Source organism: Citrus clementina, unplaced genomic scaffold, assembly GCF_000493195.1.
Source record: "Citrus clementina cultivar Clemenules unplaced genomic scaffold, Citrus_clementina_v1.0 scaffold_4, whole genome shotgun sequence".
NCBI lineage: Eukaryota > Viridiplantae > Streptophyta > Magnoliopsida > Sapindales > Rutaceae > Citrus > Citrus x clementina.
Genome location: NW_006262274.1, coordinates 18,323,704 through 18,336,399, shown reverse-complemented (window position 1 = coordinate 18,336,399; position 12,696 = coordinate 18,323,704). Strand labels below are relative to the sequence as shown.

Below are 12,696 nucleotides of genomic sequence, written 5' to 3'. Positions count from 1 at the left end.
GGTCCCCTCCCCTCCCCTCCCCTCCCCATTGCCATCCCTAATTCAAAAGCACGTTTTACAAACGTACACGTTGATGCACGAGTTTCACTACTAAACAATTAGTGCAACTGTTGAATCTAACAAAGCCTTGTTTGGTGCCGTAGACAAAAATAAAGTGTGAACCCAAAGTTCACCGTGCGGAATATATATGAAAAGTATGAAATAAAAGTTGACTGTAAGGAATAATTATGATTTTTGAACAATAATTTTATTAAAATTATAAAAATAACATAACATTTTTTTATTATATAAGCTTGGAATAAAATTCCAATTACCAATGTTTATTGAATACTTTACAGTAACTGTCCACCACTCACGTTAGAAAATTGCAACCTAAATAAGTCCCAAGTCAAAGTTGAACGTGAAACACACGAGTAAAAACGTCAAAAGTTGAATGTGCAGCACATGATGGGTCACAATTTTCCATCAAAATTAGTGCTCTCCCAATTATTTGTGCTTCGTTTGCCGATTGAACGTCCTGTCCTCCTCAAAATCAAAGCAAGAGAGAAAAATTCTCAGTAGTCATTAACTTGCAAAAGGAAAGTGACAAAATTAATTAGTCCCAACAAAAAACAATTTCCAACCGGGGCTGACTTTACCATTCAAAATACAATGTTTTAATTTTGTCTACACATGGGCACCTCAATTTTCACATACAAGCAGCCTACGCTTTTGCTTTCTAGTCACCTTTTTGTCTTCAATGATGAATAAGATTTTGTTAGCGTCACTAACAACAAAAATGGTTCTTCATAGCCCATAACTAAAGACCACTAAACAGGTTCTTCCAAATGGAAATGTACATTGAATTATTAAAGGGTCTCCAGGCTTAGGTCAAATGTCAATTAAATTGATTATGGGAATCTTCAAGGGCTTATGCATTGAGTTTGAGCATCTTATTCTACGCCAATAAGGGCATCTTATTCTATGCCAATAACAGTATGCTGCGTGATTGGTTCTTTATATGTTTATTAATTAATACAGAAAGTGATCATTTGATCTTTCTTCTTTTCCCCCACGAGTGCTTACGCTTATGCTTATGCATGCGCCTTAACTAAACCAATGATTCATATAAGATATTGATAATGACATGTTCATTAATATGGCAGTATCCTTGGGCGGCATCACATTAACTAACACTCTGGTTCATTTTTCAATTTCAAATGCTTTTGACTCTTCTGGGCGGCACCATGTTCTTTCAATTCTGCATGATTATACTTATGACTTTGGGCCCTTCCTTCACATGCATGTCTTTTCTTTCAAGAATGCACATGCATGCTTCCTGCCGCTACTGCTTGCTTGCTCTTTGATCTACCTTTCGTTTTCTTGTTTAGTTTCTTGGCAAAGAATTCTTTGAGGCCGCAAAAAGTCCATCAACAAATTAACATACGTCTTACGAATGATGTTGAAAATACAGATTAATCAAAACTACATCACGTCAGAGTATCATTCACTTTAACAGGAACAATGTCACCGTTTTATGTTGCCTCCCATATGAGACTCTTATCTGGTATAATAAATAACATTTGCATACACTTGCTTGTGTTGTAGTTTAATTAAATATAAGAATGCTTGTTGGTTTGAATTATTAAATCACGTTCCAAGTCTAATAATGGGGTCAGTAGTAATGAGTGTGTACCAAATAAGGAATCTTTTCCACAGAAGCAAGGGAAAAAGAATAGGAATCTTTCCATCATTATTAACTTAAAACGGAGCTGACGGTTGAATTATTGCAGGAAAATGGAACGTTTTAAGATGTTAGGACTCAGGTGTCTTTCCTGAATGGGAATCTAATGATTTTGTCTAAGAAATCAAATTTCAATTAGGGTTTAGAGGGAGAATTTGTACTGTTGATCATTAAGAATCCCAACTACCACGTACCCCTTTCCTATTTCATTTCCCTCGGAAAGTCAAAAGATTATGTTTCCTATTATTACTCGAGAAGTTTAAGGAAAGAAAAAAAAAATAAGGAAAAATTTTTTTTTGGGGCATATTAAAAGTGTGAATTCATACATTAATAATAGAATTTAGAGGTCTACCAATCATAGTTTACAAATATGTGCTAACTGGAGGCGAGATCCATTCTCTCAAGCTTTGGATCTAAATAATCCAATCACACAAATAGTTCCTTTGCAAAAATTGGTTATGAGATATATTTGAAGTAATATATCTGCATTCACCTACATTTATGGAGAAAAAAATTGTTACAAGATCCGAGTAGGGAAATGCAAATTTCTTGAGAGCATCAACCGCCCACTAAGCTACCGTTTGTGGTGAGAAGTTTAAAGAATTTAGAGCTTGCCAAATTAGGCCGTATATGCCGTGTAAATTTATTGTTCAAGAATTTGGTTCTAGAATTATCATTACAACCGGAGAATTAGTAAAAAAAAGAAAAAAGCAACTAAATGCTACCAAAATAAGCTAAAACGATCATTTCCCAAAAGTCCAAAAGAAGCACTATTGCTAAATGGGAACACACTTTGACATATTGCAGCGGTAAAAGAGGTCCCCGCTAAAAGCCTACGTTTTTCCAAGCTGTGAAAGAAGTCAAAAAGTTAAATTAGATTTTGGATCCACCCTTTTTATCAAATCCCCACTTGCTGGCCTATGCCATTTTTGTGTGTCGATATTTTAATCCATGTGTCCAGACTTAGTCTCTCGTTAGACAATTCAGAAGGAAATGCTCCCCTTGTGACAACTGTCGTCGTTTGGTTACTATCCTCTTGTTCTTTTCTCCTTGTGCTCTTTGTATTCTCTCCCTTTTTCCCCATTCTTTCGTTCTCTCAGACTGTATATATAGGCACATCACACTCAATTCTCCTAAGACAACTCTATCATCAATCACCAACTGATACAAGCTTATAGAACAAATGACGGTTGATTCTAACCCACCTCTAGGACATCATTTTGAGAAACTTGTGCGCCACCCGGATGAGATTTCTACACTTGAGCCCCATGACTGTCAGCAGCAAAGTGGAATCATGATGGAAGAATGCCAACTTCCATTGATAGACCTCATTGGCCTGAACAGCCATGATGAAAGGGAAAGGGCAGCTAGTGCCGAGGCCATTTGCAGAGCATCATCCGAATGGGGATTCTTCCAAGTGGTGAACCATGGGATAAGCCCTGAACTACTTAGGAAGATGAGGAAAGAGCAAGAGTTATTGTTTAAGACACCATTCGAAAGGAAAGCTACTTGTGGACTTTTGAATAACTCATACAGGTGGGGGACTCCTACAGCTACTTGTCCAAAGCAATTCTCTTGGTCTGAAGCTTTTCACATTCCTCTCACCAAAATTTCTGACCAATCTTGCTATGGAGAGTTCACTTCTCTAAGGTACTAAGACAAAACTATCCTAATCGCAGCCAATTCTATGTAATTTTCCTTCTATAACTGTAAAGCTTAACGTTATTATCTTTTGCCTGATTCTGTGAACAGGTTAGTGATGACAGAATTTGCGGCAGCGATGTCAAAGCTAGCAAGGTTACTTGCAAGGATTCTAGCAGAGAATCTAAGCCAGCAAGGGGGAATGCTTGATGATATCTGCAATGAAAGCACTTGCTTTCTTCGCTTGAATCGCTATCCAGTCTGTCCAATATCTGCAGAAATGTTCGGATTAGTACCACACACTGATAGCGATTTCCTTACAATCCTATATCAAGATCAAGTCGGTGGACTTCAACTCACGAAGGATTCCAAATGGGTGGCCGTTAGACCTAATCCAGATGCTCTTATTGTCAACATTGGCGATCTCTTCCAGGTAAACAAACATCAAGCATAACAAATATCACCATTTCTTTTTTATTCTTTCCAACCAAAAAAGAGTCCTATTATGCACACTGTTTTTTTCCTCCTGATAATCAGTAAAACGAATGCAGGCCTGGAGCAATGATGTTTACAAAAGCGTAGAGCACAAAGTGATGGCTAATGGGAAGATGGAAAGATACTCAATAGCTTACTTCCTATGCCCTTCATATGACTCTTTAATAGGGAGTTGCACAGAACCTTCTACTTACAGAAAATTCACTTTTGAAGAATACAGAAAACAAGTTCAAGAAGATGTAAAGCAAACTGGGCATAAAGTTGGCCTTCCAAGATTTTTACAAGTGAAGAACGCTCAGCTTTAAGGAGTCAAACAACACATTCTATGCATACATACAATTGATTTTATTATAATTATTATTTTTAAATTAAAAATTTTAAAAGCACGCGGTTTGATCAATACTATGCCCCCTTATTATCAATTGTAAACACCAATCAAACCATTTGTACTTTATACACATTACACACCAAGACAAAGGGAAAGAAAATAATATAACAGTTGACAATATGATTTATATTGGATCAATGTAGGAAGGATCTATTGTATTTTGTTTTATTTTCTCCTTCTTTCCTGGTAGGTATGTGAATTTTGGTCACCTTGACTATGGAATACTTATAAATAATAATAAATCCTTTCAACTAGTAGGCGGGGAAAACTAAAGAAAACATTTGATGAAAACATATAACCATAAATGAAACATCAAGCATATAGAATGGGTCCTTAGTTCTCTTGTCCATTCAAGCGACATCTCCAAAGCCCAAACAAAGAGGTAAAGAAGCGACTTAAAACTATTAATTATCCATATCTGCAAAGATCAATATTTGGAAGAGAAAGACACGCTAAGATAAGAGAGCCTTAAAATCTAATAGTTCCATGCATTCTAGTATTCTACATTATCGAACATCAAATTTAAAATTCAGTTTAAATTTGAAACTCCAAATGTTTAATCTTATCATTTTTCACTACTTCCTAGTCATCGCTCTTCTCTTCTGCTATGATATCACATATAATCACCCTGAAAAAAATGCTTTTCCAGCTCAGAACTGTATTACGAAGCATGGTAAGCCATTAGGCGACATGGTTCCATTAATAATATTTGGAATTAAAGCAACATCCAGCAAGAACTAAAATACACTGAAACCGAGGACACGGGGAAATACAACATCTGCTGTTCTCAGAATGCTATATTTTCTTAGATTTTAAGGTTGCTAACAATCAAAAATCATTGGAGGTTCAAAAGATAATTCCAAAACTAGAGTAAATTTTGAGGCAATGCTAGGACGAGAAAGATACAGCCATTAAAAGGCAGTGTAACTCTTAAACCTATTAGTTAAAGAGACAAAATTGCCGGGTCTTCACTGGATGCCAGGTATCCGATATGAGAACACCTGGTACACGGCTATAGAAGTTTAAGTTTGCATATTTACATTATTAAACACTTCCAGCAATTGATATTTAAGTACGAGTATGTACATAATATTAATTAAAAGAGAAGCATTCAGAAGGACATTCCAAAGGTGCAACAATAATTTATTTCAAACCACTTGTACAGATCAACTACATGTCTGCTCTATGAACATAGAGGGCTACAATTTCTAAATCATTTCACACCTTTCGGCACACTGAAAATGAGAAAATGTGACAATACTAAACAAAATTCACTTTAAGCCGGGGGCCCAAAAAAAAAAAAAGCCAGCTAAAGCTATTATGATGAACAGCGAGTAACACAAAAAAAAACAAGTAAAGCTTCATTTACAGAAATCACTGTTCCATTCTGTTCTATGTATATGCTGTATTGTTTCAGACAAAAAGAGAAAGGTGAAGATAATTAGTGGCAAGTACAAGAGTGTGTCCCAATTCAAGCATACAATGTGTATGCTTGAATTTGCAAAATCCTATTCAGTCAAGTAACACTGCTACCTTGTCTTTGAGACTGCTCTTCTTTTTCATCACCGGGGATGCTACAGTGTGTTCTTGTCCAGCATCATTCTTCTGGGTCTCACTCAGCTTTCTAAACTCAATATCAAAAATATCGTTAGCAGTAAATTTAGTCCTGTTTTGGTCCTCAACGGGTTTCTTCAACAAAGGACCCAAAAATAAATCAAGCATGTCCTGTGCCGGATCCCCTGTTCTGCTGACGGAGACCAAACTTTGTTCACTCATTGAACCCATTGCCGAATCAGTACTTAATTTCTGGTTCAGGATATCACCATTCTCAAGAGAAGTCGATGCCAGAAGCTCTTTCTCCGATTCCAATTCTCTACTTGATGATGATTGCACTTCACCACTTTCCCTATCAGCTTGGACATACTGCACAAAAACACCATAATTGAAACATAAGATACCTTAGCATCATGAATGATCTGATTAGCAACTTCGCGCACTTTATGTTTAACAATTGCAGAGGCGTACACACTACAATGCATGGGAATTTGAATCCTCTACTGGATCAGCGGTGCGTGAATATTGTTGAAACTATAGATTAACCAAATAGCGACAGGTTTAAAACGTGGCTCAACATATGTTGAGCAACGTCTAATATAAAAATTTGGAGCATGAGAAAGCACAAGTCACCTCTTTAGCAATGCTTAGTAAATCTTCCACAGTGAGAGTGAGTTGCTCTTCTTCTTCTTCTTCTTCTTCTTCTTCTTCTTCATCTCCATTAGTATTATCATCATCCTCAATTTGATCGACCCTCGTATGAGTTATTTGCTTGAGTTTTCTTCTCTTCTTCGGTGGGGCCGGTTCCCGAACTTTTCTTTTCTTCTGAGTTCGAGTGACGTTAATCTCTCCGCCCTCTTCTTCTTCTTCTTCTTCTTGGTGTCGTTGAGTTGATTTCCTTCGTCGGGGCCTTCTCGTTGTTTCAGACTTCCCAACAATATCTGCAGGCTCCTTGGAATTGGAATTGGGATTGGAATTACGATCCAGTCCTTCGCCGTCGGATTTATTTACGTCTACGCCCGCCATCCATGACGGTAAACGCCTCCTGCTTCCATCCCCAGCTCTACTGCCACTACCGCCGACTCCAACCATTTTTTTTTCCACAAACAATTTTACATAAATTCAAACTTCCGAATTTCGTTAACGAAATTAACTCATGATTAATAATATATAATATATTAAGTTCGTTAAGAACGTACCAGTTTTTCACAGAACTTGTCCGCCAAATGCTCCCGAGTTACCAATTCACCACCCCTTTTTTTTTTTTTTAATTTCTTAAATTCTTAACGATTCTTCTTTTTTTTTTTAAAAAAAAAAATTCAACTTCGAATTATAATAACGAATTAATGATCCAGGTCAGGTCGGAGGAAACAACTTTGAGGGGCCACCAATAAGAAATGATCACGTAATCAAATATTTTGGCTGGCAAGTATTGTCGATTCTTTTGCTAAAGAACAGCCACTTGTCAAATAATTCATCAACCATTCCATAAGTAAATTAGAAATATCATTTCTCAGGGTATCACGTGGAAAGTGAAGGCAACGCATTACTTCACTTCAAATTATCCATCGTATGTTTGAAGGTACACAAGATGTTAGATGACTGACTGACTGACTGACTTATATAGGTCAACACATCTACTACTCAAATCAGATTTCTCAATAACTCAGTTCCCATGGAGACGGCAACCAAGCAAAGTTTAAAATGCTTGAACAGAATCTATGCTCTGAGTACAAACGAAAATCAGATTACAATGCGGATCACACAATATTAAGAACTTACCGAACCAAAATAAGTACTAGAATTTCAGAAAATTTGATTACAATAAAATGCCATTTCTCCCAGCAAATAGGTCAAATTAACCACTGCTACCCGAGGACAAATATTACAGAAGACACCCATCCAACATTAACGGCGATACCTCATTCGGTCCCTACCTCTCTCATATTCTCTGGCTCGTTCATAATCATACTCCCGGTCTCTATCTCTACCCCTGTCCCTCTCTCTGCTTCGACTTCGGTGCCTCTCCCTATCATCACCGCCCCTCTTCTTGTTGCTTCCCCTGTCTTCTCGCTCCCTTCCTCTGTCTCTGCTTCGCTCTCTCCCATCGCGATCAGTCACACCTGCATCGTGATTCTTCTTAATCCTTGGTAAAGAAACAATATACTTGAGTGCCAATCCAATTCATCAAAAACACAACAATAATGACCATTTATAATGCTGTCAAATTTCATGGTGAATTACTCCCAAAAAATTAAGATGAGCAAAATTGTGGTTAATAATAACAAGAATATTACTACTACACTTGCCAAGTAGCATTCCATTATTTCCATCCCACATGTTGAATTCTAAATATTTACTTGCAATATCTGCGGACTTATTATCTCCATCTCCCTTCTTCACAGCGAATAAAGATACATTGCAGCACAGTAATTAACTGCAAAGATAAACCAGTAGCTCTTCATCCTTGAATTCTTCTAAAAACACCACACAACATGGGTATTGAACCTTCTTGACTCTCCATAATTGAACTGCTGAATCACCAGTTGCCAATAACATCAGACTTCACTCCAAAGGGCAACACCTAGATCGCTCAAGAAGCCTATCTACATAACGATAGAATCCTCTTACTGGAGTTTCATACCATAAACAAAAGTTCTACAGGATTGAATTCTTATATAACTGAATCCCAAATGGTTTAATATTAGAATTTAAAACAAATGACATCACTGCTATTTTACTGTAGCTCTTTCTCTGGCACCAAGCCACCAACTGGAGAGACAGTGCAGACAAAGCAAGTGTCCCCTTGACTAGAGCCAAACAAAAAGACATGCACTAATAGAAATGGTTCAAAATGACAAACCCCAGACCCATTCAACCAACTCCAGATTGTAAATTCTAGAGGATGCTCTTTCCAAAAGACACCAAGACTGAAAATATAGATAGTACAAAAAAGTTTTTCTAAGAGAACGCTTGCCATACCTAGTTCCTCAACCTCCCATCCTGCACGTCCAGCACCTGGAAGCACCTGCGCGGCTTCAACTTGTTGCGTCTTAGCACGAAACTTTTTCTTGAGATTTCCAAACTCATCATACAACTCACCATCATCCTGAAATATACATAAAGACTATGAAGAATACAGAATAAGTTATGTAACTTCAAGTAATTCTAGTTCGAGTAATCATTACTGCTTCAGCCTCCCGCCTCCGTCGCTTCGTTTCCTCTAGTTCTTCTTCATCAAGTTCTTTGTAACCACCACCACGCCCTCCTCTGTTCAGCAAGGATATACACATATTTTAGCAATATAATAGCAATATGATGTTCAAAGATTGTTCAACAAAATATTAACGTCCAAACAACAGGCCAGAAAGAAATACTAATTAATAAGCCAGTTTCCTTTCAAAGATAGAACCAAATAAAATCAAAAGAAAAATATAAACACGTATGGGAAAAAAAAAAATACTGTAGTTATGAATTAGATTATGTCATCTAAAGAGTACAGCAATAAAATAAATAACACAAATGCATAAGTTGTAGCTTCTTCCCAGGGAAATGTATCCGTAAAATGATACTGCATTAAGTCCTAAAATGTGATGAGATGATGTCTGAAAGGACATCTAACATTTCATCCAACATTTTCTGTATTCAATGAATGATATAAATCTTAGATTCAAAATTTGCAAAATTTCCATCCATTTTGATGTTGAACACACTTCCCGTATGCAATTGGCATGTGATGGCACAAAAACAATCATCTTGCTGTTTATGTTGATCTCATGATACCCAATAACCTTTCACAATTGACCATGTACCACTTCATATATTGCATTAACAAAAGCTCCACAGCACAGCAATCATAACTAACAACTTGAGAATTATTAAAGAGATTAAATGGAGGCAGTACAAGAACAAACATGTTAAAGGCTATATTTATCATGTTTTCCCATTTTTCTTATGATCAAATGAGCACAAAAATGAACTTTATTGGGAAAGTCCTTAGTCTGTTGCCAAATGTACACTCCATGACAGCGAGTTCATGTCCTAATCTACTTAAAAAGTCTCAAGAATATACTTTGTTGCAACATATTAGGGGCAAACTGCAAGTTAAAGTATCTCCCCACTTTGACAGAGTCAACATATTGCCACAGCCCACTAGCAATTAAACGAGGCTCATGGTTTTCTTGCAACAACAACCAAAGATCAAAATGAGCAAACATATCTAGCTCTTACCTCACATTTAACTCAATCCAAGAACCACCCCCCACCCCTTCTCTCTTCAAAAAAGGAGAGGGTTAGGTGTAGACCTACGAAGTATGGAAAATTGGACATACTTGCAATTATATGAATTCTATAAATGACAGCTAAAGAGCTTATTTTTATTATCAAGTAAATATATGTGATAGACAGAAATGGTAAAACAAACAGAAAGTTGACTATCATGTTATATCTTAAACCACCAACTTGCGAAATAATGCACAACAGTGAATTAATTTTAGATGACTGATCAAAGTTTCCACTGTTGATAGCTAAAAAACATAAGCATGAAAACAAATATAAAATAAAACAAGAAGTTGATTATCATCTAATACCTAACACCACCCTCATTGTGACCAGGTTTATTCGTGTTGCAGATCAAATAGCCGGTGGAAATAAACCAGAAAGAAAAGAACGGGGAAAAAGAAATTAAAGAAGAAAAACCATAAAAAATAGGGAGCTTACATATATATGATAATTAAAGCATCTGCTCCAAGCTACTGTTTAACCAAGGTAGAAAAATGTTACGCATAAAACAAGACCAAATTGTCCTAGCAGCATAACATAATCCAGTGATCATAAAACATTGTAATTAACATACACACACCACATACAAGATAATAGATGCAAAAGTATGATAGACATTCCTCCAAAGATAAATATCACACAAACACACAACTGCACAAGCAAATTTCCATACTCACCTTTCAAAAAAAAAAAAAAATTCCTATCTGTGTTGATATATGTTAAGCCATGAACAATGTCACCAACATTGATTAATAAATTCAGAATTATCAAGGAATTCATCACATAAACCCACAAGGACCTGAACCCTTTGGGCCAATTTCAATATGTCTGCACTCATTAACAATATAGTGAGCTAGAATTAGAATAGCACTATTGGGGCTCAACCTCTATAAATTTTTAACAAACCGAGTTTTACAAGAACAGCCTTTCGGTATCTCCTTCCAGTCAATACAGATGTCTACAGAAAATATGCACTCATTAATATGCACCCATTAATCTGTTCTATTTTGCCAGATATAGGTAGTTGCTTAAATTATGAGATAAGTAGCATAACGTCATCACATTAAGTAGCATTAACGTGTCACAGGAACTATACGAAAACGAACCCAAGAAAACTTCTTACCAAATGAAAGGTTACAGAGAAACAGTATATTTGCTGTATGACATCAACACGATACAACTTCACAGAAAGAGGCTTACATGGGACAAGACCAATCATTTGGACCAAAAAGCCCAGTAGCAGCACCAATTTGCCGGCCCTGGCTCCCCGATTCATTGCCAGCACGACCTCTCCCACGACCACCAGCTCTTCCCCCAGCACCCGGTCCACCAACAGGTCGAGCAGTTCCACAACGATTGCACACGCCACGAAATGCAAAATTTACATTTGAACAACTGCTACCACAATAAACAATAAGCAGCTAATTGCAGAACAATCGAAGTACGGACAGAAGAATAAAACAAGCCTACATAAAAAAGATCAAGAAGGAGCTGCTCACCAATATCACATCACAGACCTTGTATTCGGACACATCCAGTCTCCATCCTGTTGCCAAGTTTTCCCCACAGCATCACCCCGACCTCTACCTCGTCCAGCAAACCCATTAACATCCCTAGAATTTTCATCCAATCCGCTGACATCACCCGCAACAGTTGGATCTCCAGCAGCAGCAGCTGAATTATAGGCATGATCATCTTTTCCCCTAGACTCCGCAATAAAAACCCCAATTAAATTACCATGAAAATCCTTGTTGTTAAACCACTCAACAGCAGCCAATGCAGCATGTGGATCCTCATATGTAACCGTAGCATCTCCCTTATATTCATTTGTACTTTTATCTCGGTACAACCATACTTTTGGCCGACCGGTTCGCTTGTCTTTCTGAAAAGCCAAAGCAACATACACAAAGTATCCATGACATTAGCAACAGAAAAAATTAGTAACATTGATATAAAACCAAAAATAAGACGTACGGAATTTCATACCTTTAGCAAGCCGATGGTACCGAAATACTCAGCCAACATATCCTCATCAGTTCCGTGAGGCAAATTACAAACATAGACAGACCCATTTGCCATTGTCATCCAATTTCATCAATTGATTTGAATGTGTATAGAGCTAGTTTGAAAGGAAAAAACAAAAAAGAATCAGAAAAGAATGAGGAAAACACAACTAAATAATTTGATTATCAAATTCGGAAATTGCAGATCGTAAGCCTTGAATAGATTTAAGAAACCCTACTGTTATACAATCAATTAAAATTGAAACCCTAAGAGTAAAAAAAAAAAAACCTTTTACTTACTGGTAGAAAAGACGAAGACGAAGACGAAGACGAAGACGAAGATGAAGATGGGAATGCAGTGAACAAAAAGCCGCCACTGCTCTGAAATCCCTGATTTCTTGTTTGGAAGTAAGGGGATTCTGAAGGGGAAGATCCAAATAGTACAAAAGGCCTTTTTTTAAAAAAAAAGAATTTATCATCCACTTCAGGTGGGCTGGCTTTCAATCTCCCCTTTTTTTTTAAAAGGCTATTTCTGAGTGTGCCAAAGTCAGTATCTAAAAATCCCTCACTTTAAAGTTTTCTAGTGGTTGGGATTAATTTCAAATAGATCC

At 36.9% G+C, this 12,696-nt stretch overlaps 3 protein-coding genes across 3 annotated transcripts; 1 reads left to right on the top strand and 2 right to left on the bottom strand.

Annotated features, from left to right (window-relative positions):
• The first annotated feature begins 2,814 nt into the window (after positions 1 to 2,814).
• On the top strand, positions 2,815 to 4,219 carry LOC18044495 (gibberellin 2-beta-dioxygenase 8). Its single transcript, XM_006437435.2, has 3 exons — positions 2,815 to 3,373; positions 3,476 to 3,797; positions 3,916 to 4,219. Exons 1-3 carry the CDS (start codon positions 2,907 to 2,909, stop codon positions 4,162 to 4,164), a joined length of 1,038 nt encoding a protein of 345 aa, XP_006437498.1. The 5' UTR covers positions 2,815 to 2,906; the 3' UTR covers positions 4,165 to 4,219.
• Positions 4,220 to 5,407: 1,188 nt separating this feature from the next.
• Positions 5,408 to 7,061, bottom strand: LOC18044494 (ABC transporter F family member 4). The gene is made up of 2 exons (XM_006437434.2): positions 6,435 to 7,061; positions 5,408 to 6,170 (listed from the first exon to the last, which is right to left on the bottom strand). The coding sequence occupies exons 1-2, from the start codon at positions 6,891 to 6,893 to the stop codon at positions 5,760 to 5,762; spliced, it is 870 nt and encodes a 289-aa protein (XP_006437497.2). The 5' UTR covers positions 6,894 to 7,061; the 3' UTR covers positions 5,408 to 5,759.
• Positions 7,062 to 7,442: 381 nt separating this feature from the next.
• Positions 7,443 to 12,592, bottom strand: LOC18044492 (transcription initiation factor TFIID subunit 15). Its single transcript, XM_024186389.1, is given in 8 exon segments — positions 7,443 to 7,924; positions 8,784 to 8,910; positions 8,990 to 9,071; positions 10,391 to 10,459; positions 11,256 to 11,477; positions 11,600 to 11,964; positions 12,069 to 12,201; positions 12,386 to 12,592. Coding segments are annotated over 7 exon segments (1,179 nt in total). The 5' UTR covers positions 12,168 to 12,201; positions 12,386 to 12,592; the 3' UTR covers positions 7,443 to 7,709.
• Between the last annotated feature and the right edge of the window lie 104 nt (positions 12,593 to 12,696).

Excerpts from the sequence above, each read along its gene's own strand:
- LOC18044495 (XM_006437435.2), top strand. The coding sequence starts at position 2,907 with ATGACGGTTGATTCTAACCCACCTCTAGGACATCATTTTGAGAAACTT. Across the intron at positions 3,374-3,475 it reads GGAGAGTTCACTTCTCTAAG|GTTAGTGATGACAGAATTTG; the intron begins GTACTAAGACAA and ends TTCTGTGAACAG. Across the intron at positions 3,798-3,915 it reads ACATTGGCGATCTCTTCCAG|GCCTGGAGCAATGATGTTTA; the intron begins GTAAACAAACAT and ends AAACGAATGCAG.
- LOC18044494 (XM_006437434.2), bottom strand. The coding sequence starts at position 6,893 with ATGGTTGGAGTCGGCGGTAGTGGCAGTAGAGCTGGGGATGGAAGCAGG. Across the intron at positions 6,171-6,434 it reads TACTAAGCATTGCTAAAGAG|TATGTCCAAGCTGATAGGGA; the intron begins GTGACTTGTGCT and ends GTTTTTGTGCAG.